General features: G+C 42.9%; 1 protein-coding gene across 3 annotated transcripts in view; it reads right to left on the bottom strand.

Moving 5' to 3' along the window:
* vwa8 (von Willebrand factor A domain containing 8) overlaps positions 1-26,235 on the bottom strand; it is a 474,906-nt gene that overhangs the window by 379,854 nt on the left and 68,817 nt on the right. For all 3 annotated transcript variants that reach the window (XM_041211497.1, XM_041211500.1, XM_041211499.1), the window contains one exon: positions 16,248-16,358. In XM_041211497.1, the coding sequence (XP_041067431.1) occupies positions 16,248-16,358 (111 nt within the window). The remainder of the gene's footprint in view (positions 1-16,247; positions 16,359-26,235) is intronic.

The raw sequence follows: 26,235 nt of genomic DNA, 5'->3' as shown, positions 1-26,235 counted from the left end.
CATTCCACAACCAGACAGGATTTGTATGCATCTCAAAGAAATAGTGATGTTGTCAAAAAATCTTTACAATGCAAAAGGGGGCCATTCGGCCCATCAAGTCTGCACTGGCTCTCTGAAAGAGCATTCCACCTAGTCCCACTCCCCTGCCTTATCCCCATAACTTTGTAATCCTTTCTTTTCAGGTAGCAATCCAATTCCCTTTTGAATACCTTGATCCAAACTGCCTCCACCACCCTCAGGGAGTTTGTTCCAAACTCCAACCACCCTCTGGGTGAAGAAAATTTTATTCAAATCACTATTACTCCTTTCGCCAATTATTTTGAATCTGTGCCCTCTAGCTCTTGATGCCCCCTTGAGTGGGGACAGTTTCTCACTATTTTCCCTGTCCATACCCCTCAGGATCTTGAATACCTCTATCAAGTCTCCCATCATCCTTCTTTTCTCCAAGGAAAACAGTCCCAACTTCTCCAAACTATCCTCATAGCTATAGTTTTTCATCCCGGGAATCACTCTTGTGAATCTTCTCTGCACTCTCTCCAATGCCTTCGCATCCTTCCTCTGAAGTATGGCACCCAGAACTGAGTGCAGTACTCCAGATGAGGCCTAACTAATGTCTCATACAAGTTCAACATGACCTCCTTACACTTGTACTCAATGCCCCTATTAATAAAACCTAAGATACTATATGCTTTATTAACTGCTCTTTCAACGTGCCTTGCCATCTTTAATGGCTTATGTACATATATACCAAGGTACCTCTGTTCCTGTATCACCTTTAGAGTTCCTCCCTTTATCTTATACTGTCTCTCCATGCTTCCTGCCAAAATGAATCGCCTCACACTTCTGAGTTGAACTTCATCTGCCACTTGCCTGCCCAATCCACAAACATGTCTAGTTCAAGACTATCCTCCTCACAGGAAGGTGCTGCCTAAGGAGCCTTGGTGAATTCCTGCAGTGCATCTTGTAGATGGTACACACTGCTGCTACTGTCCGTCGGTGGTGGAGGGAGTGAATGTTTGTGGATGGGGTGCCAAACAAGTGGCTGCTTTGTCCTGGATGGTGTCAAGCTTCTTGAGTGTTGTTGGAGCTGCACCCATCCAAACAAGTGGGGAGTATTTCATCACACTCCTGACTTGTGCCTTGCAGATGGTGGGCAGGTTTTGGGAAGTCAGGAGGTGGGTTACTCGTCGCACGATTCCTAGTCTCTGACCTGCTCTTGTAGCCACAGTATTTATATGGCTATTCCAGTTCAGTTTCTGGTCAATGATAACCCCCAGGATGTTGATAGTGGGGGATATGGTGATGGTAATGCCATCGAACATCAAGGGGCAGTTGTTGGAGATGGTCATTGCCTGCTACTTGTGCAGTGTGACTGTTACTTGCCACTTGTCAGTCTAAGCCTGGTTACTGTATGCCACCATCCAGATCTTGCTGCATTTGGACATGGACTTCTTCAGTATCTGAGGAGTTGCGAATGGTGCTGAACATTGTACAATCATCAGTGAACCTCCCCACTTCTGACCTTATGATGGAAGGAAAGTCATTGGTGAAGCGGCTGAAGATGGTTGGGCCATGGACACTACCCTGAGGAACTCCTGCAGTGATGTCCTGGAGCTGAGATGATTGACCTCCAACAACACAACCATCTTCCTTTATGCTAGGTACAACTCTAGCCAGCAAAGAATTTTTCACCTAATTCCCATTGACTTCAGTTTTACAAGGGCTCCTTGATGCCACACTTGGTCAAATGCTGCCTTGATGTCAAGAGCAGTCACCCTCAGCTCACCTTGGGAGTTTAGCTCTTTTGTCCATGTTTGAACCAAGGCTGTAATGAGATCAGGAGCTGAGTCACCCTGGCAGAACCCAAACTGGGCATCAGTAAGCAGGTTATTGCTAAGCAAGTGCCACTTGATACCACTGTTGATGACCCTTTCCATTACTTTACTGATGATCAAGAGTAGACTGATGGGGCAGTATTTGGCTGGGTTGGTTTTGTCCTGCTTTTTGTGCACTGGACATACCTGGGCAATTTTCCACATTGCCGGGTAGATGCCAGTGTTGTAGCTGTACTGGAACAGTTTAGCTAGGGACGCAGCAAGTTCTGAAGCACAAGTCTCCAGTACTGTTGCCGGAATATCGTCAGGGCCCATAGCCTTTGCAGTATCCAGTGCCTTCAGCTGTTTCTTGACATCATGTGGAATGAATCGAATTGGTTGAAGACTTGTATCTGTGATGCTGGGGACCTCCAGAAAAGGCCAAGATGGATCATCCACATGGATGAAGATCGTAGCAAATGCTTCAGCCTTGTCTTTTGCACTGCTGTGCTGGGCTCCTCCATCATTGAGGATGGGGATATTTGTGGAGCCTCTTCCTCCAGCGAGTTGTTTAATTGTCCCTCACCATCCACGACTGGATGTGGCAGGACTACAGAGCTTAGATCTGATCCATTGATTGTGGGATCACTTAGCTCTGTCTATCACTTGCTGTTTATGCTGTTTGGCACACAAGCAGTCCTATGTTATAGCTTCACCAGGTTTACACCTAATTTTTAGGTATGCCAGGTGCTGCTCCTGGCATGCCCTCCTGCACCCTTCATTGAACCAGGGTTGATCCCCTTGCTTGATAATAATGGTAGAGTGGGGAATATGCCGGGCCATGAGGTTACAGATTGTGGTTGTACAATTCTGCTGCTGCTGATGGCCCACAGTGCCTCATGGTTGCCCAGTCTTGAGCTAGATCTGTTCAAAAACTATCCATTTATCACAGTGCTGATGCCACACAACACAATGGAAGTTATCCTCAATGTGAAGGCAGGATTTTGTCTCCACAACAACTGTGCGGTGGTCACTCCTACTGATGGACAGATGGAAGAGCCCAGCACAGCAGCAGGCAGGTTGGTGAGGATGAGGTCAAGTATGTTTTTCCCTCTTGTTGGTTTTCTCACCACCTGCCGCAGACCCAATCTAGCAGTTATGTTATTTAGAACGCAACCAGTTCAGTCAGTAGTGGTGCTACCAAGCCACTCTTGGTGATGGACATTGACATCCCCCACCCAGGGTACATTCTGAGCCCTTGTCACCCTCAGTGATTCCTCCAAGTGGTGTGTCTTGGGCAACCCATACATACACGGATGTAGCGAACTGTGAGGACGAACCCTGTCATATATATCACGGGGCTGCTCATCGCTCTTACACAAGTCCAGCAAGTGATTCTCTGTGCCGAGTCTGGAAAAGCCAATGCTTTCCAATCAATCAACTTATGGGACACCTGTGACGTCACTTTTAGATTTTATCTGTAAACTCTCAGCGCTCTCTCCCTCCGCTGCTTTAAGCTCTCAGATCTCTCCAGTTAATTGCCAGTTTCAGATTAACCTACTCCTTCTGCTGCGCCAAAGTGGAAATCAAATGCTGGAGGCTGAAAAAGAATAGAAGAAGGGGGCACTTCTTCCTCCCTTTCACCAAACTCCTAACTTGGCAAGCTCGGCAAGCAACCTTAACGAAACCTTTCCCACTTTGAATCAAATTCCCAAGATATCAAAAAACAGCTGAAAGCACTGGGTACTGCAAAGGCCCTAACAATATTCCAGCAATAGTACTGAGGACTTGTGCTTCAGAACTTGCCGCACCCCAAGCCAAGTTGTTCCAGTACAGCGACAACACTGGCATCTACCCGGCTATGTGGAAAATTGCCCAGGTATGTCCTATGCACAAAAAGCAGGGCAAGTCCAACCCGGCCAATTAGCGCTCCATCAGTCTACTCTCGATCATCAGTAAAGTAATGGAAGGGGTCATCGACCGAACCAAGAAGCGGCACTTGCTTAGCAATAACCTGCTCATTGATGCTCAGTTTGGGTTCTACCAGGGTTACTCAGCTCCTGACCTCATCATAGCCTTGGTTCAACCATGGACAAAAGAGCTGAGCTTCTGAGGTGAGGTGAAATCAAGGCAGCATTTGACCAAGTGTGACACCAGGGAGCAAAACTGGTGTCAATGGGACTCAGGGGGAAACTCTTTGCTGGTTGGATCATACCTACAACAAAGGAAGATGGCTGTGGTTGTTGGAGGTCAGTTATCTCAATTCCAGGACATCACTGTAGGAGTTCCTCAGGATAGTGTCCTCGGCCCAACCACCTTTAGCTACTTTTTCAATGATCTTCTTTCCACCATAAGGTCAGGAATGGGGATGTTTGCCGATCGTTGCACAAGGTTCAGCACCATTCACAACTCTTCAGATACTGAAGCAGTCCATGTCGAAATGCAGCAAAACCAGCAAAAATTCAGGCTTGTGCTGACAAATGCCAAGTAACATTCACACCACCCAAGTGCCAGGTAACGACCATCTCCAAAAAGAGAGAACGCAACCATCGCCCCTTGATGTTCAATGGCATTACCATCACTGAATCCCCCACTATCAACATCCTGGGGGTTACCATTGACTAGAAACTGAACTGGACTAGCTATATAAATAATGGGGCTACAGGTCAGAGGCTAGGGATCCTACGGCAAGTAACTCACCTCCTGACTGCCCAAAGCCTGTCCACCATCATCATGGCACGCGTCAGCAGCATAATGGAATACTCTCCACTTGCCTGGATAAGTGCAGCTTCAGCAACACAATCAGCTTGACACTATCTGGGATAAAGCAGCCCCGCTTGATTGGTACCACATCCACAATTATCCACTCTCTCCACCACCGACGCACAGTGGCAGCAATGTGTTCCATCTACAAGATGCACTTCACCAAGGATCCTTAGACAGCACCTTCCAAATCCATGACCGCTACCACCTAGGAGGACAAGGGCAGCATACACATAGGAGCACCAGCACCTGCAAGTTCCCCTCCAAGCCACTCACTATCCTGACTTGGAACTATATCATCGTTCCTTCACTGTCGCTGGGCCAAAATCCTGGAACTCCCTCCCTAACAGCACTGCGGGTGTACCTACACCACATGGGCTGAAGTGATTGAAGAAGGCAGCTCACCACCACCTTCTCAAGGGCAATTAGGGATGGGCAATGAATGCTGGCCCAGTCAGTGAAGCCCGCATCCCATAAATTAATTTTAAAAAAACTCACTATGTCGCCATCTCACTCAAGCATGGTCACCTCCCTCGCTGACTGCCTTTTAAAAACCCCCGCTCTTATATAGAGAGACTCTGATAAGTCACCAGCTGACTTAGCTTTCTGCCACAGTAAGTAACACCAATTGAACCAAGGGCTTTCAGCTGATTGACAGACAACTGCCAGAACCAGGCAAACTCCTGTTCATCAAGGCTATTTAACTTATTTGAAGGTTAGTTACTTCTACTTCTTGGCCAGAGCTTGGCCTAAATAGCCAAGTGGTTATGGTACTGGGTTTGTAACCCCAAGATCAAGAGTTCAAATCTCACAATGACAAACTATGAAACAACATAACTTCATCTGAAACAGATGGAAACGGGTTTGTACTCGAAAGACTTAAAGACACTGATGCAGGGTATGGGTTGAGCTATGAGTATATACCTGTAATCAAGAGTTCAAATCTCACAATGGCAAACTATGAAACAATGTAACTTCATCTGAAACAGATGGAAACGGGTTTGTACTCGAAAGAGTTACTTCTTGGCCAGGGTCTGCCTCATAATCTAACATCAAATTTGAGAAAGACTTAGCAGTTGAATTCCCACTTTGATTCAAGTCCCAAGTACTCACTCTGTCTCCGTCTCTCAAGTGTATTCTCCCTTACTGACTGCACCCTTTACTGAAGGGGAGGAATTCAGCTTGCAGGGTACAACCAGGATCAATGAATTTCAGTATGGTGTCAAAAGCCTGCCTTTTGTGTGCTGGGAACTGGGTTTCCATCTCAATGTCTTTCCTGAAGAGATTAACTCCTTGTGGAGTTTAGTCCCACAGGAGCTGAAAACCTGCCATCGTCTGGGCCAAAAGACCACTTTTCACTTGTAAGCCTTGACCTTGAGTGTCACAGGCTCCATGACTACAAAAAATGACAGATGAGCCCAATTGCGTTCTCACCTGATTGTCTCACACTCTTATTTACTGCAATTAACTCCAACTGCTGAAGCAAACTGTGGCACCTTTAACTCAAAATCAGCATAAACCTGGGGCTTTCCTGCACTGTTCCATCTCTGCAACGTTACCCACCTCTGCTCTTCTATCACGGAAACCACCGCCAGTCAGGGTAGGAACATAGGATTCCCAAAAGGCATTTGATAAGGTGCCACATAAAAGGTTACTACACAAAGTAAGAGCTCATGGTGTGGGGGAGGTAACATAACTCATGTAATATGTTGATTGAAACATGGAAGATCATGAGGGATCTTGACAGGGTCGATGTGGAGAGATTGTTTCCTCTTGTGGGAGAATCTAGTACTAGGGGCCACTGTTTAAAAATAAAGGTCGCCCATTTGGACAGAGATGAGGAGAATTCTTTTCCCTCAGTGTGTTTAGAGTCTTTGGAACTCTCTTCCTCAAAAGGCAGAGGAAGCAGAGTGTTTGGGTATTTTTAAGGTAGAGGTAGATAGCCTTTCACCCCCTTTCTTATCAAGAATCTATTGGGGGTAGGCGGGAATGTGGAGGTTACAATTAGATCAGCCATGATTTTATTGAATGACAGAGCAGGCTTGAGGGGCCAAGTGGCCTACTCCTGCTCCTAATTTGTATGTTCTTTTGTATGTTCGTATTAACAGGATTGGTTAATTAACAGGAAGCAGACAGTCGTGACAAATGGATCATTTTTAGGTTGGCAAACTGTAACTAGTGCAGTATCACAGGGATCAGCCTCAACTATTTACAATCTATATCAATGACTTGGATGAAAGGATTAAGTACATGGTAACTAAATTTCCTGATAACACAAAGATAGGTAGGAAAGCAAGTTGTGAAAAGGAGACAAAAAGACGGCAAAGGGATATAGATAAGTTGAATGAGTGGACAAAAATCTGGCAGATGGAGTTTAATGTGAGTTTGTTCACTTCAGCAATAAGGATAGAAAAGCAGAATATTATTTAAATAGAAAGAGACTGCAGAACTCTCTGGTACAAAGGGGTCTGGGTGTCCTGGTACAGTAAGTGTTTAAGGCAATTGGAATGTTGGCCTTTATTGTAAGGGGGTATATTTCAAGTGAAGGGGGGTGTGCGACAAGGCTGTGTACTGCCGCCAAAATTATTTAATCTGTACGCAGAACAAATATCCAAAGAATTACATGTACTTCAGGGATAAAAATCGGAGGCAAGAACATAATAAACACACTGACGACACAGTGCTACTTGCAGAAATAGAAGAAGCCATGCAAAATATCATAGATCAAGTAAATCTAGAAGTTTAGAATATAGATTGAGTATGAACATCAAAAAGACAAAAACAATGGTAATTAGAAAGAATACATTAGAAGAAACTAGAGTGAAGATTGAAGTGGATGCTATCACACTGGAACAAGTGGACAAGTTTGTCAATTCAGGGCAAATGATAACAGAAGATGTCATGTGATGTCAAAGTTAGAAGAAGGATAAAGATAACAGACTTTTTTTTGAAGATGAAGGATGAATAATCAACGAGAAAACGCGAACTTGTAACGAGGAAAAAAACTCAAGATTCTAAATTCTATCCATTTTCCTGTATGTCTCAGAAACTTGGACAATAAGAAAATATGTGTGCAAGAAAATGGAGGCCTTTGAAACGTGGAGGAAGATGTATGCTTAAAATTACATATACAGACCAGAAGACCAATGAAGGGGTGCTTGAAATTGCAAGAGCAAAAATAACTCAAAAAAGTGGCATCCAGAAAAGAAAATGTTAATATTTCAGCCATATGATCAGACCTGAAAAGCTACAGAGATCTCTTCTAGAGGGCAAAGTGGAGGACAACAGAAAGAGGGGTTGACCTAGGTGTGGTTAGATGACAGACGTCACAGAGTGGTTGCAGACGAGCTATAGTGGATGTGTGAAAATGGCGCAAGTTAGACGAGTGTTACGTACCTTGACAGGAGATCTTCTGCTACAAGCAGCAGTAGAAGCATTGCAAGGAGAATGGAGCATAAAAGTAGGGAAGTCTTGCTACAGCTATACAGAGCCTCAGTGAGACTGCATCTGGAGTACTGGGTACAGTTTTGATCTCTTCACTTAATGAGGGATACACTTGCATTGAAAGTAGTTCCAAGGATGAAGGAATTGTTTTATGAGTTTAGAAAAAATGTGAGATGATCTTAGTGAAACCTTTAGGATTCTGAGGGGGCTTGACAGGGTAGATGCTGAGAGGATTTTTCCTCTTCTGGGAGCATTTAGAACTAGGGAGCACAATTTAAAATTAAGGGGTGTCCCATTTAAGACAGTGAGGAGGAGGAATTTTTTATTTTGGAGGATCATTAGACTTTGGAATTCTCTTCCCCAGAGAGGAGTGGTGGCTGGGTCATTGAATATATTCAAGACTGAGTTAGACAGATTCTTGATGGACAAGTGAGTCAAAGGTTATGGAAGGGCTTCAGGAAAAAGGCAGCGGGAAAGAGGAACTAGCTGAGATGCTCTTGCAGAGAGCCAGTACGGACACAACAGGTCCAAAGGCCTCCTTCTGTGTTGTTTCTCTGAAATATAGATAAACAGGAGTTACTTAAAAGTTTGACAGTCCTCAAAGTAGAAGGCACCTGGTGATGACGATTAAATAATTGAGGGAAGTCAGGATGAAAATTGTGGAGGTTCTGGTCACAGTTTTCCAATCCTCCTTCGATATGGGGATGCTGCCAGAGAATTGGGGGACTGCAAATGTTATAGCCCTGTTTCAAAAAGGGAGAGGCGCAAATCTGGCAACTACAGGCCTGTCAGCCTAACATTGGTGGTGAAAACTTTCAGAAAAAAAATCATTTGCATTGGGGAATGCATAGGTTAATAAATGAAAATCAGCATGGATTTGTTAAAAACAAATTGCATTTGACCAATTTGGTTGACTTCTTGATGAAGCCGCAGGATGCATTGATAAGGGTAGAGTAATTGATCATGTCTATGGATTTTCAAAAGATGTTTCACAAAGTAACATAAAAGATCTGTTAGCAAAATTACAGCCATGATATTGAAAGGACAGTTCAGTATGGATATAAATTGGCAAAGGGATGGAAAACAGACAGTACTGGTGAATGGTTGTGTTTCCAAACTGAAGGGAAATACACAGTGATGATCCCGCAGGCCAGTCTTCTTACTAATGTTCATTTTGTTAGATAATAATAGCCCGGAACCTGGGTAGACAGGACACAATTTCAAACTTTGCAGATCACATGAAACTCAGAAATGTAATGAACAATGAAGAAGATAGGAATAGACTAACAGGACGCATACACTGGTGAAATGGGCAGATGAAATTTAATACAGAGAAGCACAGAGACATATTTTGGAAGGAAAAACTGAGAAGAAATATAAACTAATGATAGAAATTTTAAGAGGATGCAGTAACAATGTGTTCTGGGCTGTACATCCACAAATCTTTTAAGATGGCATGACATGTGAAAAAGGCTGTTAATAAAAGCAAAATAAAAGTAAAATACTGCAGATACTGGAAATCTGAAACAAAAACAAAAATAGCCAGAAAAACTCAGTAGATCTGACAGCATCTGTGGAGAGGAAGATGGAGTTTCGAGTCCGTATCAGTTCTGATGAAGAGTCATACAGACTCGAAACGTTAACTCTGTCTTCCTCTCCACAGGTGCTGTCAGACCTGCTGAGTTTTTCCAGCTTTTTTTGTTTTTGTTAATAAAAGCATATGGGATCCTTGGCTTTATTAATAGAGGCACAATGTACAAAAGCAAGGGAGTTATGCTGAACTTTTATAGAAGTGTGTGTTTGTGTGTGTGCATATGTTTGTTTAGGTTGGTGGGCGGGGGGGGAGGTGGTGGCTGCATGGGTGGTGTTGTGGTGTTACAATCCTCAAAGAGACCTGTAACTTTTAAAAAAGAAATATGGATTTCCCAGTAACTGATGCACAGGAATTGTATAACAAGATTTCATGTCTTAAGCTCTTAACTGCAACAAACTAAAATCAACATTGCCTACTAAGTAATGTTTAGTCAACAAAAACACTAAACTTCAGAAAAGGTATTTCCTAAAAACTTATCAATAAAACTGAAAACCCCACTCCATGTTTATATGTTACACTGCACTCTCAGTAGAAATGCTGTCTTGTGTTAAAGTCCTAAGTTCCTCGCAGTTTTAACAGGATCTCTTCTCCCGGCCCCACCAAGGTGAATCTTCCAGAATCCTTTTAAACAAATTCCCCTTCACTCAATCCTCTGAGCAAACATGAATGGACTTCCAGTAGCAAGGCACCCACTGGTAACTCTTAAGACTTGAACTCTCCTCAAACTTTGTTTCTTCAAACATGGGATCCATCCTCACCAGCACTCTGCTTGGTGGTTAACCTGAAAACAGGTTTTTTTTCCTGCTTTGCACAACAGCACCTATTGTGAGTCTTTTTCCCCAAAAACTCTCTGGCTGACTCGAAATCTGTATGCAACAAGAATAAAAGACTCCTCTTTTATGCCCAGGTGTTAAAACTTGCACCTTACTTTCAACTAGTTTTGACCTGGGCCCCTGTCCCCATGGCAGCCAGGACACATGGGCTTATCTCCAGACAGACTTCATATGAGACTACATGGGTTTGTCTCTGGGAAAATTTGCTCTCCAAACTACTCAATTTTACCTTGAATTAAAGGGGACAGTTTAAAACATAACCGTCTTATAAAGTCCAACATTTGTAACGGGGGAGTGGGCAAACAGAGTGAAGCCGAGGTAACTGAGTGAACACTTGCTGAGAGGGGGAGTCTGAAGTGTTAACCTTGTTCTTAAGTTTTGCTCTTAAAATCTAATCTAGTCTGTAATTAGCTGTGACTGGGAATTACTGTGTAAGCAGGCTAAGATCTATCTTTCTTGCAGGTTAGTCAGGGTAAACTCACTCTCAGCTATAGGAGCTGAGTAGTTAATTATCCAACCGGTTGAATCTGGTTACTGTAGCCCCAGTTCAGTTTACTATAAATTCAGGGTTCTTTAGTGCAGCTGAGCTAACTGAGGGAAGACTTGGAGTTTGGTGAGAGAAGGAGATGTTTGCTTCCTTTTTCTATCCTTCTCACCCTGTAGGAATTGATTCTTGCTCGACTACAGGGAAAGGAGCTAGCTGTTTGGTGGGTATCTGGTTAATGGGTAGGTTCTTCTGTCCCTAAGGTTTAAAAAAGTACAGAAAGTGGCAACAAAGTTAATAAAATATATTAAAAATGCAACATAACTAAGTGACATATAAATAAGTAATTATTTAAAACACATTAAGGATGGCAGGACAGGTGATGTGTCAAGGTTGCAGCATATGGGAGCTCCTGGATAACATTGTGACCCAGGGAAAACACGCCTGCAGTATTTGCGGCTTGAGGAATTTCAGCTCAGCGTCAGTAAACTGGAGGCTGAGCTGCAGACTCTGTGACACATCAAGAAGGGGGAAAGCTAGCTGGATGCTTTATACCAGGAGGCATCTAGGATAATGTCTTCTGATTTGGTCAGTGGTCAGGAACAGGAGGGTGTGACTGCGAGTGAGACAGTTAAAGGGACCCAGAGGGCGGGAGTGCAGGAGTATGAGCCTCTGCAGGCACCATGGTACAGGAAGCCATTCGAGTGGGGAGAGCACCTGTAGTTGTAGTATGGGACAGGTTAGTGATGGGGGATTGACACAGTTTTCTATAGCAAAGAGCAAGAGTCCAGATGGCTATGTTGTCTGCCCAGTGCCAGGGTTCAGGACACTTGCTCAGGGCTGGAGAGGAACTTGCAGTGGGACAGGGTCCAGTTGTCATGGTCCATGTAGGTGCCAATGCCATAGGTAGGACTAGGAAAAAGGTTCTGGATAGAGAGCATGAGGAGATAGGCACTAAATTGAAAAGCAGAACCTCAAAGGTTATAACTTCTCAATTGTTACCTGAGCCATGTGAAAATTGAGATAATGTATGTAAAATTAGAGGGGTGAATACATAGCTCAAAGACTGGTGTAGAAGAAGTGGGTTCCACTTTGTAGGGCACTGGCACCAGTACTGGGGAAAGTGGGGGCTGTACCATTGGGACAGTCTACATCTCAGCCAGGCTGAGACCAATGTTCTTGCAAACCACATAACTAGGGAAGTAGAAAGGGTTTTAAAATAGTGGAGGCAAGTGATCAAATGTGGAAAGATGTGGTATATCAAAATGTAAAGACAAGGTAAGAGAGGAAAATAGTAATATGGGAAATGAGGGTTGGAGAATGGCAGGAAGGGACAAAGAGATAAAAACCTAAGAATGCACAAAGAAGCAAGACTAGATGTTACAAAGATAAAAAAAAAGACTAAACTAAAGGCTCTGTATCTAAATGTGGATAGCATTCATAATAAAGTAAATTAACCAATAGTGCACATCGAAGTAAATAAATATGATCTGACAGCCATTATGGAGACCTGGCTGCAAGATGACAAGGATTGGGTCCTGAATATTGAGGGGTATATGACCTTCAAGAAGAATAGGAAGCTAGGTAATGGTGGAGGGGTAGCACTGTTAATCAACAATGGCATTGTGCAACAGTTCAGGGAACAGGATGTAGAATCAGTTTGGGTGGAGATGAGGAATAGTAGGGGAAAGAAGTCACTATTGGGTGTGGTCTACAGGCCCCCTAACAGTGACCATAACGTAGGACAAAGTATACAAGAAGAAATATTGGGTGTTTGTGATAAAGGGACAGCAATAATCATAGGTGACTTTAATCTACATATAAACTGGAAGAATCAGATTGGCAGTAGTAGCTTGGATGAGGAGTTCATATAATATTTTCGAGATAGTTTCTTTGAGCAGCACGTTCCGGAACCAACCAGAGAGCAGGTTATATTAAATTCAGTACTTGTAATGTGACAGGATTAATTAATGACCTCAGAGTAAAGGCACCCCTAGGTTGCAGCAACCACAACATGATTGAATTTTACATCCAGTTTGAAAGGGAGATGAGTGAGTCTATAGCCAGTATTTTAAACTTAAATAAGGGCAACTATGTGGGCATGAAAGCTGAGCTAGCTGAAGTGAACTGGGATACTAGATCAATAGAGAAGCAGTAGCAGACATTTAAGGGGATATTTCAGAATACTTAGAATAAGTATATTCCCACTACAAAGGAAAATTCTAAAGGGAGGATTCACCATCCATGGTTAACTAAAGAAGTTAGGTAAAGCATCAAACTTAAAAAAAAGGCATATAACTACGTAAAGACGAGTGGCAGGTCAGATGATTGATCAGAATATAAGACTGGAAAGTAGCAAATATAACCCCGCTATTCAAGAAGGAAGGGAAGCAGAAAACAGGAAACTATAGGTCAGTTAGCTTGACGTCTGTCATGGGGAAGGTGTTAGAGTCGATCATTAAAGAGGTTATAGCTGGGCACTTAGAAAAGCTCAAGGTAATCGGGAAGAGTAAGCATGGTTTTACAAGAGGGAAAACATGTTTAACCAATTTATTAGAGTTCTTTGAAGGAGTAACATGCACTGTGAATAAAGGGGAGCCTGTAGACTTGGAATGCCAGAAAGCATTTGATAAGGTGCCACATCAAAGATTATTGCGGAAAATAAAAGCTCATAGTGTAGGGGGTAACATATTGGCCTGGATAGAAGATTGGCTGGCTGGCAAACAGGAAACAGAGAGTATGCATAAATGGGTCTTTGTCTGATTGGCAGGATGTGATGACCCACAGGGGTCTGTACTGGGGCCTCAGCTTTTTATAATTTACATCAATGACTTCGATGAGGGGAGTAAAGGCATGGTAGCTAAATTTGCAGACAACACAAAGATAAGTAGGAAAGTATGTTGTGAAGAGGACATGAGGAGTTGCAGACAGATATAGGTAAGTTGAGTGAGTGGGCAAAAATCTGGAAGATGGAGTATAATATGGGAAAAAGTGAAGTTGTTCACTTTGGCAGGAAGAAGGAATATAGAACAACTGCAGAATTCTGAGGTGTAGAGGGATCTAGGTGTTCTCATGCATGAGTCACAAAAAGTTCACATGCAGGTACAGCATGTAATCAAGAAGCCTAACGGAATCCTTTATAATGAGAGGAATTGAACATAAAAGTAAGGATTTTATGTTTCAATTATACAGGGCATTGGTGAGACCGCATCTCAAATACTGTGTGCAGTTTTGGTCTCCATATTTAAGGAAGGATGTAAATGTGTTGGAGGCGGTTCAGAGGAGGTTTACTAGATTGATACCTGGAATAAGCGGATTGTCTTATGAGGATAGGTTAGACAGACTGGGCTTGTTTCCACTGGAGTTTAGAAGAATTCTGGGTGCAGATGAGTGAGCAATTACAATCCACCAGATAGTTTACCCAGCACTGTCCCGTCCTGACCCTGTCCTTTCCAATTTTTACCCACACTTCTAAACAAAACCAGGAGGGATTTTCATTAAGTATGCAGACCAAGGTCTGATGGTGTCATGTGGCCCCAACTGCAATTTTAACTCTGGTCTGAATAGGGAAGTAATTGCCTCTTTATCATCAGATGAAGGCCTGCCAGAAGAGAACCAGGAGAGGCCAAACAATTAAAGCATTTTAAGGAATTTAGGTCTCCCCTTTCCCAAACTCCAACCCACCCACCCCAGCTCCCCCTACTAAGCAGCCCCAGAACACCGGACCCTACAGAAAATGAGACTCGCAACCCAATGATTAAAGTAGCTATGACCTCATTCTGCCATGGGTGTGCAGGAAAGTAATCGATCCTCCCACTGTTTTCTGCAGTGAGTTAATATCAAGTACTTTATGTATAGATTTGGACATATCAAGGTATCATACTAGTATCAGAAACAGCAACTGCAAAAAAGTCACATTTGAGTTATAGGGGAGTGTCACAACAGGGCAAATACATTTCTGAAAATCTTTGGAAAAGCTTAGGAGATATCTCCACCCACTCACAATCAAAGCTGAGGAGGCAGGGGACTAAGAAGTAGGAAAAGGCAAGCCAAGCTTCAGGAATTAATGTGAAGGCAAGTGGCAGGGTTACTTATCATTTAATCTTTTATTTGATGGCTGCTGAAGGAGAGCTGAGGCTGCAAAAAGTACCAGTGAGAAGGATGAACCTTTATACCAGTACCATTCCACACAGCTGAGATCTAATAGGCTTGTATTGCAGAATGCCTGCAAGGAGCTGCAGCCAAAGCATTTGGGACAGTGAACATGCTGATCCTATCTTGCACTTTGTTGGGAGATGCCACTTCAGCAAAAGCCCACAGCGTTACATTTGGCTCTCAGCTGACCCAGGTCCAGCAAGAATTATAGATATGTTTGCAAGTGCAGACAAACTGGTTCCGTTGGCAGCTGATCACATTGGAGTCCCTTCCCAGAAGGGAAACAACAGTAAAAACTGGGAAATAAGAGTACTGGTCCGAACTGTTTTTTCCCTTGAGTGGTGGCAATGAATTTATGACATTCTGTGATTAAGGTGCTTCAGAGGAAACATGAACTATTACAGTCAGGTATTCACATCATGTATCATGCCAACCCAGCTGTTTCTGGGAACAGGAACTTTAAACTGTACTAATGGCACATCAAAGCATGATACGTTCAGCTCTGCCCACAGATGTGGACACCAGAGCATCATCTGATCTGCCTGGCATCTCTCTATAGGTTTTCCTCCTCTTTCTGGAGCACCAAACAGGAGGATTCCCAGAAGGAAATCCATCAGTGCTGGAGGCAAAACATAAGTTGCAATGATTGACACAGATTCATGAGAATCCAACTATTAACAAGAAAAAAGAGAAAACAGTTCAAAGATTGTTTTTCTCTATTACTATACCTTTTCCAATTCCGCCAGTACACCACTGCCACATAGCAACACAAGACAACTGCTTCACACAGGCCAACTGACATTTGGTTTTCTGAATGCCAGAATAACGTGATGATCATAATCCCCAAAATAGTACTGAAATGAATTGTCAGCGTTGGAGGTAAGCACTTCCTCTGTCACTAGTCTTAGTGATTGAAAGTGTGAAGGCACAAAATAGGCAAAGTTCCACCATATTAGGACTTCTGTCTATTCTTCACCATGTCTTTTCAATATGATATCCCAATTTGATATGACTTTTTCTGGCTCAGTGCTACTTTTGTTTTCTATGACTTCATCCAAAAAACATTTTGTTTTATTTATAAACAGATGTACTTTCAAAGTGAAAACTTAAGTCGCATCAATGAATGAAGTGGTGAATCTGCTCGGCACAATATAACATACCTGATCAATGTAAAAGGCTGTTCCTGCTCGGATCTCTCTACGTTGTTTAAGGTCCGTCTCAGTGGTATCTCTGGACAGTGCCATGTATTCTACCTCTCGCTTGGTCAATTCCTGTGGGAAATGCCATCAGTCAGCACATGCTTAGTAATATACTAACCCCACAATTACATAGAATTACAATATAGAAACAGGCCATTTGGCCCAATCAGTCCATGGTGTTTATGCTTCACTCAAGTTTCCTCCCATCCTTTCTCATCTAACTCGATCAGCATTACCCTCTATTCCCTTCTCCCTCATTTTCTTATCCAGCTTCCCCTTAAATGCATTTATACTATTTGCCTCAACTACATCCTGTGATAGCAAGTTCCACATTTTCACTACTCTCTACATGAAGAAGTTTCTTCTGAATTTCTACTGGATTCCTTGATGACTATTGTAAATTGATTGCTTCTAGTTTTGCTCTTCCCTACAAGTGGAAAGACTTTGTGTCTCCTCTATCAAAACCTTGCATAATTAAAAAAAAACTCTATTATGTCATCCCTCGGCATTCTCTTTTCAAGAGAAAAGAGACCCAGGCTGCTGATCCTTTCCTGATAGGTTTAACTTTCCAGTCCTGAATATCCTTATATATATGTATCTTATTTATACCTTATTTATAATATAGCAACCAGGACTGCACATAGTACGCCAAGATGGAAAACCAAGTTCTAAACAGGTTTATCATAACTTCTCTACTTTTCATTCCTATCTCTCAGAAATAAACCTTTCTGCTTGTTTTTTCTTTTGTATCGTCTTATTGATCTGTGTCACAACTTTTACTGATTTGTCTGGTTGTTTCTCTAACCCACTTAGATTCTTATTTTCCAAGAGATGCACAACCATCCTTTCATTTCTTAGCAAAATACGATAACTTACACCTGAAATTCACTTGCCAGTTATCTGCCTTCTGTAAGTTTATTAGTGTCTTTCTATAATTTGTCACAGTCCTCCTCAGTATTGACTATCCCTCCAAATTGTGACTAAACTGGATACAGATCCTTGTTACATTGGCCGTTTGCCATCATCTTGATATTTGTTTCTCTATCAGCATGCTTCATTGGAACTGAATGGTGGTTATGGAAATATCATTCCACTATGAATGGTCGATGTAGAAATATCATTCCATTACCGAATGGTCAATATTAAATATCATTTCACTACCGTATATTCTTAATCAGATAAAAACCTTTGGTTTATATAGCTGTTTACACTATATGAAGTCGATAGTTAGGGAACAGAGTTTGAGATGGCGACTCAATCCAATAGGTTTGCCTTCCCAATATGCCCGCTATATATAAATGACCTGGCTTTAGGCATAAAATTTTTAGAGTTTGCAGATATACAAAACTTGGCAAAGTAGTAAATAATGTGAAGCATAGTAGCAGATTTTGGGAGGACAGACAGGCTGATGAAATGGGCAGACACATAGCAGATGCAATTAAATGCGAATAAGTGGGAAACGATACACTTTGGGAGGAACAACATGGAAAGGCAGTATAACCTAAATGATGCTCCTTGGAGGGGTTGCATATTTACAAGTCTTTGGGGTAGCAGGGCAAGTTGATAAGGCAATTAAGAAAGTGTACGAGATACTTGTCTTCGGAAATTGGGGCACTGAATACAAAAACAATGAAGCCATGGGCATCATGATAGGTTCAACAGCCTACCTTCTGTGCTGTAAGATCCTATGATTCTAACATTTTGTTGACTGTATGCTGGCATCAGAAGTGCAGTGTGACAGAGAATACCAAAGGAGGCCATTTTCCCCATCTCAGTGACAATGCAAGCTTTGCAACCAGGGCAAAATTCTCCAAACTCATGTGCCTGAATCCTTATACATTATTTTCTTTATATTTCCTTTGGAATGATGGCTGAGTGCAATGGGAATTACAAGATATGTTTTGATCCTCACCAGTTTCATACAGATTGCAAATTAAACCAAGTTTACAAGCAGCACTTATTATTGCTATTGACACTTGGCCAGTTTATGGATTTTACTGGTGAATAATAAATATCAGCTACAAAGTCACGTTCACGGGAGCTGAGTACTAGATGATACAGCTAAGACACAATGATCTTTGGAAAAGGGAAAAACAATCTGCCGGGGCAGCTCACAGTAGAGTAATGGTAAAATGAACAATAATTTGGTTTTATATAGCACATAACACATTAAAATGTCCCAAGGTGCTTCACAGGAATGTCATCAGACAAATTCTGATACTGAGCCATGTAAGAAGATATCGGGACAAATAACCAAAGGGTTGTTTGTTGGTAGGTTTTAAGGAGCATCTTAGAGGGGAAGAGAAGGGTAGGGAGATGGAGACATTTAGAGAAGGAAGAAATACTAACTTGGGATCAAGGCCAGTAAACAGCTATTTTCAGCCCGGATAATAAAATGTTAGAGATTGTAGATTGGCTCACGAAGTGAAAGACACGGATTTTCAACTCTGAGATAAAACAGCAGAAGCTAGTTAACACTCATCTTTATTCAGTGTCATCTGTGCTAAATCCTGATGAACATTTTATAACAGGTTTCCTGGTTCCATTTCTACAAATCAATTGTCAAAATTATTAAAATGATGCAGAGATTTACAATTTTTTAAACAATCAGCATCACTGAAGAAAACTTCAGGTTACAAAATACATAGAAATCTATAGCTCATGCACATTCTGACATTTCAGGTTTACAGAGTAATTAAATCCTTTATTTTAAATTTTAGAGCAATTCTACAGGTTGACTCACCCAAGTTCCACCTGGAAGAATAATGTGCAACAATATTTTAAATATTGATCGCCCAATCAAAGCCACCATTTTCATAGCAGCCCTGAAGTTCGAGTATGGAGAACAAAATCTCAACATTTTGTCTGTGATTGTTTGCAGCAATCAGGAAATAGACCCATGAGAATCAACTTGGATAGAGTACGTTTGGAGGAGCAGGTTCAATGAACCAAGTTTGGTCAGCCCATATGCAGTTAGAAAAGTTCTCGTCGTTCAAATAATGTGCTGCTTTATTTTGGTGCTCCATAGAAGCAGCAATCCAGCAGGGAGATAATGTCACTGCTTAACTGTCCCTTAGACAATTGCTATATCTGACGCTGCTGATAAAGCAAGGAGAAGGTGGTGATAAGATCATTCATATCACTGAGTATAATTTTAATTTTTCTCTGTTCAAGAACCTTCATGCACAGGTGTCCTCCAATCACATTTAGCAAGAGGCAAACACATTCAAACAGTAAGGAAGGCTAAAATAAAAACAGAAAATGTTGGAAATACTTGGAAAGTCTGGCAGCATTTGTGGAGAGAAACAATTAATCTTCCAGGGCTGTGACCTTTAACGTAAGGCTGACCTTAAGGATGTTAAGTCAATTCACAAGGTACCCTTAAACTCCAACACTGTGAAGTTTGGACTTGAATAAAATGTGCCTCCTACATCTTATTTGGTGCTAAATACTGTTTATCCATTGCGTCCTTCCTCACTGCCTTCCACAAGTGATCCATTTCCTTGATTTGTCAAAATTTTAAATTGCTCGTCTTCATCTTTAAATCCCTGCACAAAGTCAGCCCATGCTACCTCTGCAAAATTCTTCAGCTGCTCTTTCCTCCCTGCTGTCCAGTTCTCAGGCTCTGGCCTCCTGTGTAGCCCTGGTTCGTCTGCACCATGATTGGCTGCAGAGTCTTCAACAGTCTCGGGTGTGCTTTGTGGAACTCCTTCACTTCTGACAGGATTTCTATCCGCCCATTTAAAAGACTCCTCAAAGATCATCACCTATTGGACTGAGTCTTCTGTCACTTTTGCTAACTCCCTCACAAAGGGTTGAAATTTATTCCTTTCTTCTTCTGTCCGGTGCAGTTATTTCGCATTAAAGGCAATGTATAAATGGAAGTAATTGTTAAAATGGTGGTAGGAGACTCTTGGTATCTGCTGCAATGGAGCCCCTCACCTCCTAGAGTATAGCAGCTGAAGTCAAAAGTCCAAGTTCCAGTGGCAAAACAGGACACTCCAGGTCCAAGTGAAAACAACCTATCTTCCCTTGATGCTTGCTCTTCTGCTTTGTCTCGTCATTGAAGTACATTTTGACTTGTGCGTCCACTTCATTAAAGTCTGATTCAATAGCGCTGTATCAAAACTGGGTGTGGGACATGTCTGAATGAGTTTTCACTCAAATTCACATCAAAATACATCTTGATGAATTCGTGCCTGAGGGCTTCAGACTGGAATTTCCAGAGAATTTTTCCCTCAATAGCCTGGGTTTTGCCTTTATTTTATCCCTCTCAGGAGAGGAATCTCTCCCAGCCATGATGCTCAAATCCATCATGGTGTGGGACAGGCTTGATGGACAAGCTGTCTTTCCCTGCCCATCAATTTGAGATGTTTGGAAGGACCTCTGAATTATCATTTGACAGTACATACAAGAGAGGCCACATTGCTGTTCGAATTGAAGCCCAGCTTTCACAATAACAAAAAAAGGAAAAACATCGAAACTGAAGCCCACTAACTAAAGAGGTCAGAAGACATCAGAGACAAATCCTGCATGAGGACCTAGAGCACATCAAGAGGCGGATGTTAATACTTGAATTGTTTCCAAGACATCAACTGTAGGACATGACTTGTTGCACTGAAAGCCTGGTTCCTCAGCTGGAGCAAACTATTATGGCAGCATGCTTCATCTAGAGTGATAATTATGTCGTTCAAGGCTAAAGATTCACAATTCAAGGAGCCGTTTGAAATTCACATGTGAAATGGAATGCAGGTTGATCATATTAAACAGGTCTGATAAAGGGAGGGATATCACTCCTGAGCTGTCCCAATGCAGGGCTGTGTTATTTTTTAAATTCTCCCGGGATGTGGGAGTCACTGGCTAGGCATTTATTACCTATCCTTAATGTGTGGTGAGTTGTGTATGTTAGGAATTTGAGGACATTAACCAAGTCACCGATGGCTTTTTGTGTGACTATATCCATTTTGCATACTTTGGCATGATTGGTCACATCATACTTTCAATTGTTACCCTTCTCTTTGTGATGTCCCTGGTCCCACTCTTAGCTGTTTCACCTTAGCCAGAGCACCTCCAGTTTTGGCATCTCATCCTGCCCAGGACCTTCATCTCAGGAGTCCCCAAATAATCCATCCTTGGTCCTCTCTCTTCTTCCTTATCTATGTGCTGCTGCTCCTTGGCAACACCGACAATTATTGGGCCAGTTTCCATGTGCATGTCAATGACACCAAGTGCCACCTCATCAGCACCTCACAACCAGACTTGGATAAGCAAAACATCCAACAATGGGAAGACCAAACTTTATACCATCACCAACTAGCCCATCCATTCCTTGGTCACTTCCCGACACAAAATAGGATCTTCTTGAATCGTGAGCTGAGTTTCCAATCTCAGTCAGTTCATTACCAGAACCCTCTACTTCACCTCCATAATCTCAGCCTATTTGGAACTTACACCCCCATTCATGTATTTGTCACCACCAAACTCTATATACTGGGCACTCAAGGCAAGCTGGAGGAACAGCACCTCATCTTTCGACTCAGCACTTTACACCCTTCTGGACTCAACACTGAGATCAACAAATTTAGGTCATAACCTCTGCCTCCATTTTGTTTGTTTTGGTTTTGCCTTGTTTCTTTCTTCATTGTTTAAGGTAAGTCAGTGCTGCTCAGCCGTATGGGATTTATATCTTGCGGGATGTGGGAAGTCGTGCAAGCACAAAGGGCCCTCGATGACTACATTTGCAGGAAGCGTCACCAGCTGCAGAAACTTAAGCTCTAAGTTGCGGAACTTGAGCAGCGGCTGGAATCACTATGGTGCATCTGCAGTGCTGAGGATTACGTGGGTAGCACATTTAGAGAGGTGGTCACACCACAGCTAAGAAGTATACAGGCAAAGAAGAAGTGGGTGACTGCCAGAGTATTTGAGAGAGAACAGGCAGGTAATGCAGGAATCCCCTGAGGCTATCACTCTCTAATCGCTTTTCCATTGTGGATATTGGTGAGCGAGAAGGTTCCTCAGAGGACTGTAGCAGGAGCCAAGTCCGTGGCACTGCAGGCAGCTCAGCTGCACAGGAGGGGAGGAGGAAGAGTGGAAGTGCTATAGTAACACGGGGCAGGGAGCAGACAAGCATTTCTGTGGCCATAGATGTGACTTCAGGATGGTATGTTGCCTCCCTGGTGCCAGGGTCAAAGATGTCACAGAGTGGCTGCAGGACATTCTTTTGGGCGAAGAGTGAACAGTCAGAGGTTGTGGTCCACATTGGGACCAATGACATATGTAGGAAAAAGGATGAGATCCTGAAAGCAGATTTTAGGGAGTTAGGAAGCGAATTAAAAAGCAGGACCTCAAGAACAGTAATCTCAGGATTACTACCGGTGCCACGTGCCAGTGAGCATTAGAATAGGTAGATTGAGCAGCTCAACATGTGGCTGGAGAAAAGGAGTAAGAGGAAGGGCTTTAGATTTCTGAGGCCTTGGGGTCGGTTCTGGGGCAAGTGGGACTTGTACAAGGAAGATGGGTTACACCGTAACAGGACAGGGACTAATGTCCTCATGGGGAGGTTTGCTAGTGCTACTGGGGAGGGTTTAAACTAGGTTGGCAGAGGGGTGGAAACATAACGGGAAATTCAGAGTGCAGAGGAGAAAAACTGGCAGTGGGAAGTCCTGAAGTATCAACTGATAACGAGGATATATCAGAGAGTAGTATAAAGGCAGATAGAATATCTGGAGAGTTTGATGGATTTAGAGTAGGCAACAGTAAGACATTAGATGGGGGTCAGAATAAAAAAGCCTAAATCAGGGATAATGTACATGTATGTGAATGCACATGTATGTGACTGCACGGAGTGTGCTTAATAAGATTGGTGAACTGCAGGCACAGGTTGACAAATGGAATTAGGATATTATTGCTATAACAGAGACCTGGCTCAAAGAAGGGCAGGACAGGGCATTGTATATATAAGAACAAAAAACTGTGGATGCTGTAAATCCAAAACAAAAACAGAAATACCTGGAAAAACTCAGCAGGTCTGGCAGCATCGGCGGAGAACAACAAAGATGATGTTTTGAGTCCTCATGACCCTTCAACAAAACGAAGTAAAAAGAGGAGCGGGGTGAAATATAAGCTGGTTTAAGATAGGGGGTGGGGGGAGAAATGGGGGGGAGGGGGTGGTTGTAGGGACAAGCGAGCAGTGATAGAAGCAGATAACCAAAAGATGTCTCAGACAAAAGAACAAAGAGGTGTTGAAGGTGGTGATATTATCTAAAAGAATGTGCTAATTAAGAATGGATAGCAGGACATGCAAGGTACAGATAGTTCTAGTGGGGATGGGGTGAAATAAGACTAAAAGGGCATAAAAGGTATCAATTTAAAAATAATGGAAATAGGTGGGAAAAGAAAAATCTACATAAATTATTGGAAAAAACAAAAGGGAGGGGGAAGAAACAGAAAGGGGGTGGGGATGGAGGAGGGAGTTCAAGATCTAAAGTTGCTGAATTCAATATTCAGTCTGGAAGGCTGTAAAGTGCCTAGTCGGAAGACGAGGTGCTGTTCCTCCAGTTTGCGTTGAGCTTCACTGGAACAATGCAGCAAGCCAAGGACAGATATGCGGGCAAGAGAGCAGAGTGGAGTGTTAAAACGGCAAGCGACATGGAGGTTTGGGTCATTCTTGCGGACAGACCGAAGGTGTTCTGCAAAGCGGTCGTCCAGTCTGCGTTGGTCTCTCCAATGTAGAGGAGACCGCATTGGGAGCAATGAATACAGTAGACTAAGTTGGGGGAAATGCAAGTGAAATGCTGCTTCACTTGAAAGGAGTGTTTGGGCCCTTAGACAGTGAGGAGAGAGGAAGTGAAGGGGCAGGTGTTGCATATTTTGCGTATGCATGGGAAGGTGCCATAGGTGGGGGTTGAGGAGTAGGAGATGATGGAGGAGTGGACCAGGCTGTCACAGAGGGAACAATCCCTGCGGAATGCCGACAGGGGGGGGTGAAGGAAAGATGTGTTTGGTGGTGGCATCATGCTGGAGTTGGTGGAAATGGCGGAGGATGATCCTTTGAATGCGGAGCCTGGTGGGGTGATAAGTGAGGACAAGGGGGACCCTATCATGTTTCTGAGAGGGAGGAGAAGGCGTGAGGGCAGATGCACGGGAGATGGGCCGGACACGGTTGAGGGCCCTGTCAACTACCGTGGGTGGAAAACCTCGGTTAAGGAAGGAGGAGGACATGTCAGAGGAACTGTTTTTGAAGGTAGCATCATCAGAACAGATGCGACGGAGGCGAAGGAACTGAGAGAATGGGATGGAGTCCTTACAGGAAGCGGGGTGTGAGGAGCTGTAGTCGAGGTAGCTGTGGGAGTCGGGAGGCTTGTAATGGATATTGATGGACAGTCTATCACCAGAAATTGAGACAGAGAGGTCAAGGAAGGGAAGGGAAGTGTCAGAGATGGACCATGTGAAAATGATGGAGGGGTGGAGACTGGAAGCAAAAGTTCTCTCAGTTACTTCGCCTCCGTCACTTCATGCTCTCGTCAGGACTTGGGAAAATTTATTAATTTTGCTTCCAATCTCCACCTCCCCCCAACTTAAACCAGCTTATATTTCATCCCTCTCCTATTTTTACTTCATTCTGTTGAAGGGTCATGCGGACTCGAAACGTCAACTTTGTTCTTCTCCACCAATGCTGCCAGACCTGCCGAATTTTTCCAGGCATTTCTATTTTTGTTCAGGGCATTATATATTCCTGGATGCAAAGTATTTAGGGGTAACAGGAAAGGAAGAAAGAGGTGGGTGGCAATACTGATTAAAAATGGCATTACAATACTGAAGGGAGAGGGTGTTCCAAAGGGATCAAGGACAGAATCTCTCTGGTTAGAGGTAAGGAATGAAAAAAGTGCAATAACATTGATTGGTTTAGTAGATAGACCACCAACTGGTGGAAGGGATGTGGAGAAACAAATTTGCAAAGAAATTACAGAGAAATGCAAGAAGTACAGAGTAATCATAATGGGGGACATCAATTATCCAAATATAGACTGGGATAGGAATAGTACAAAGGAACAAGAGTGAGTTAGTTCCTGGAATGTGTTCAAGGTAGTTCTCTCAGCAGTATGTTCCCAGCCCAATGAGAGGACAAGCACTTTTGGACCTGGTTCTGGGGAATGAGTTGCCCAAGTGGATCAAATGTCAATGGGACAGCCTCTAGGGGACAGTGATGATTGTATCATAAGGTTTAGGTTAATCATGGAAAAGGACAGGGAACAATCCAGAGCAAGGAAAATTAACTGGGAGAAGCCAACTTCGATGGGATGAAAATGCATCTGTGTTGAGTAAGTTGGAATCAAATGTTGGCAGAAAAGACAGTGGCTTAACAATGGGCCATCTTCGAAGGAAAAGTATTGCAGGCAATGCCAAGATACATTCCCTTGAAGGGGAAAGGTAGGACAAATAAATCCAAGAGCGCCCTGGATGATGAGAGAGATAGAGGTAAAGATGAAAAGAAAGAAGTGCACGTACAACAGATGTCAGGTAGAAATTACAATGGAGAAACAGACTGAATATAGAAGGACCAGAGGGGAAGTGAAGAAACTAATAAGAAAAGCTGAGTGCATGAAAAGAGACTGGCAGCAAACATAAAAGGGAATCCCAAAGTCTTCTATAGGCATGTAAATAATAAAAGGGTGGTAAAAGAGAGAGTCGGGCCAATTAGGGACAAAAAAAGTGACTTGCATGTGGAGGCTGAAGAAATGGCGGAGGTGTCAAACGAGTACTTTGCATCTGTCTTTACAAAAGAAGATGCTTCCCAGGCCAAGGTGAGAGAAGATAACTGGTACACTCGAGGAACTTACAATTGAGAAGAAGGAGGTATTAGAAATGCCATATTGTTGGGCCTTTGCTCATCCTGATATATATTGATGACCTAGACTGTGGTGTTCAGGGCATGATTTTCTTTTTATTC

Source organism: Carcharodon carcharias, chromosome 18 (genome assembly GCF_017639515.1).
Source record: "Carcharodon carcharias isolate sCarCar2 chromosome 18, sCarCar2.pri, whole genome shotgun sequence".
Taxonomy (NCBI): Eukaryota; Metazoa; Chordata; class Chondrichthyes; order Lamniformes; family Lamnidae; genus Carcharodon; species Carcharodon carcharias.
Note: the sequence above shows the minus strand (reverse complement) of the source record. Positions and strands in the feature narration are given on the sequence as shown.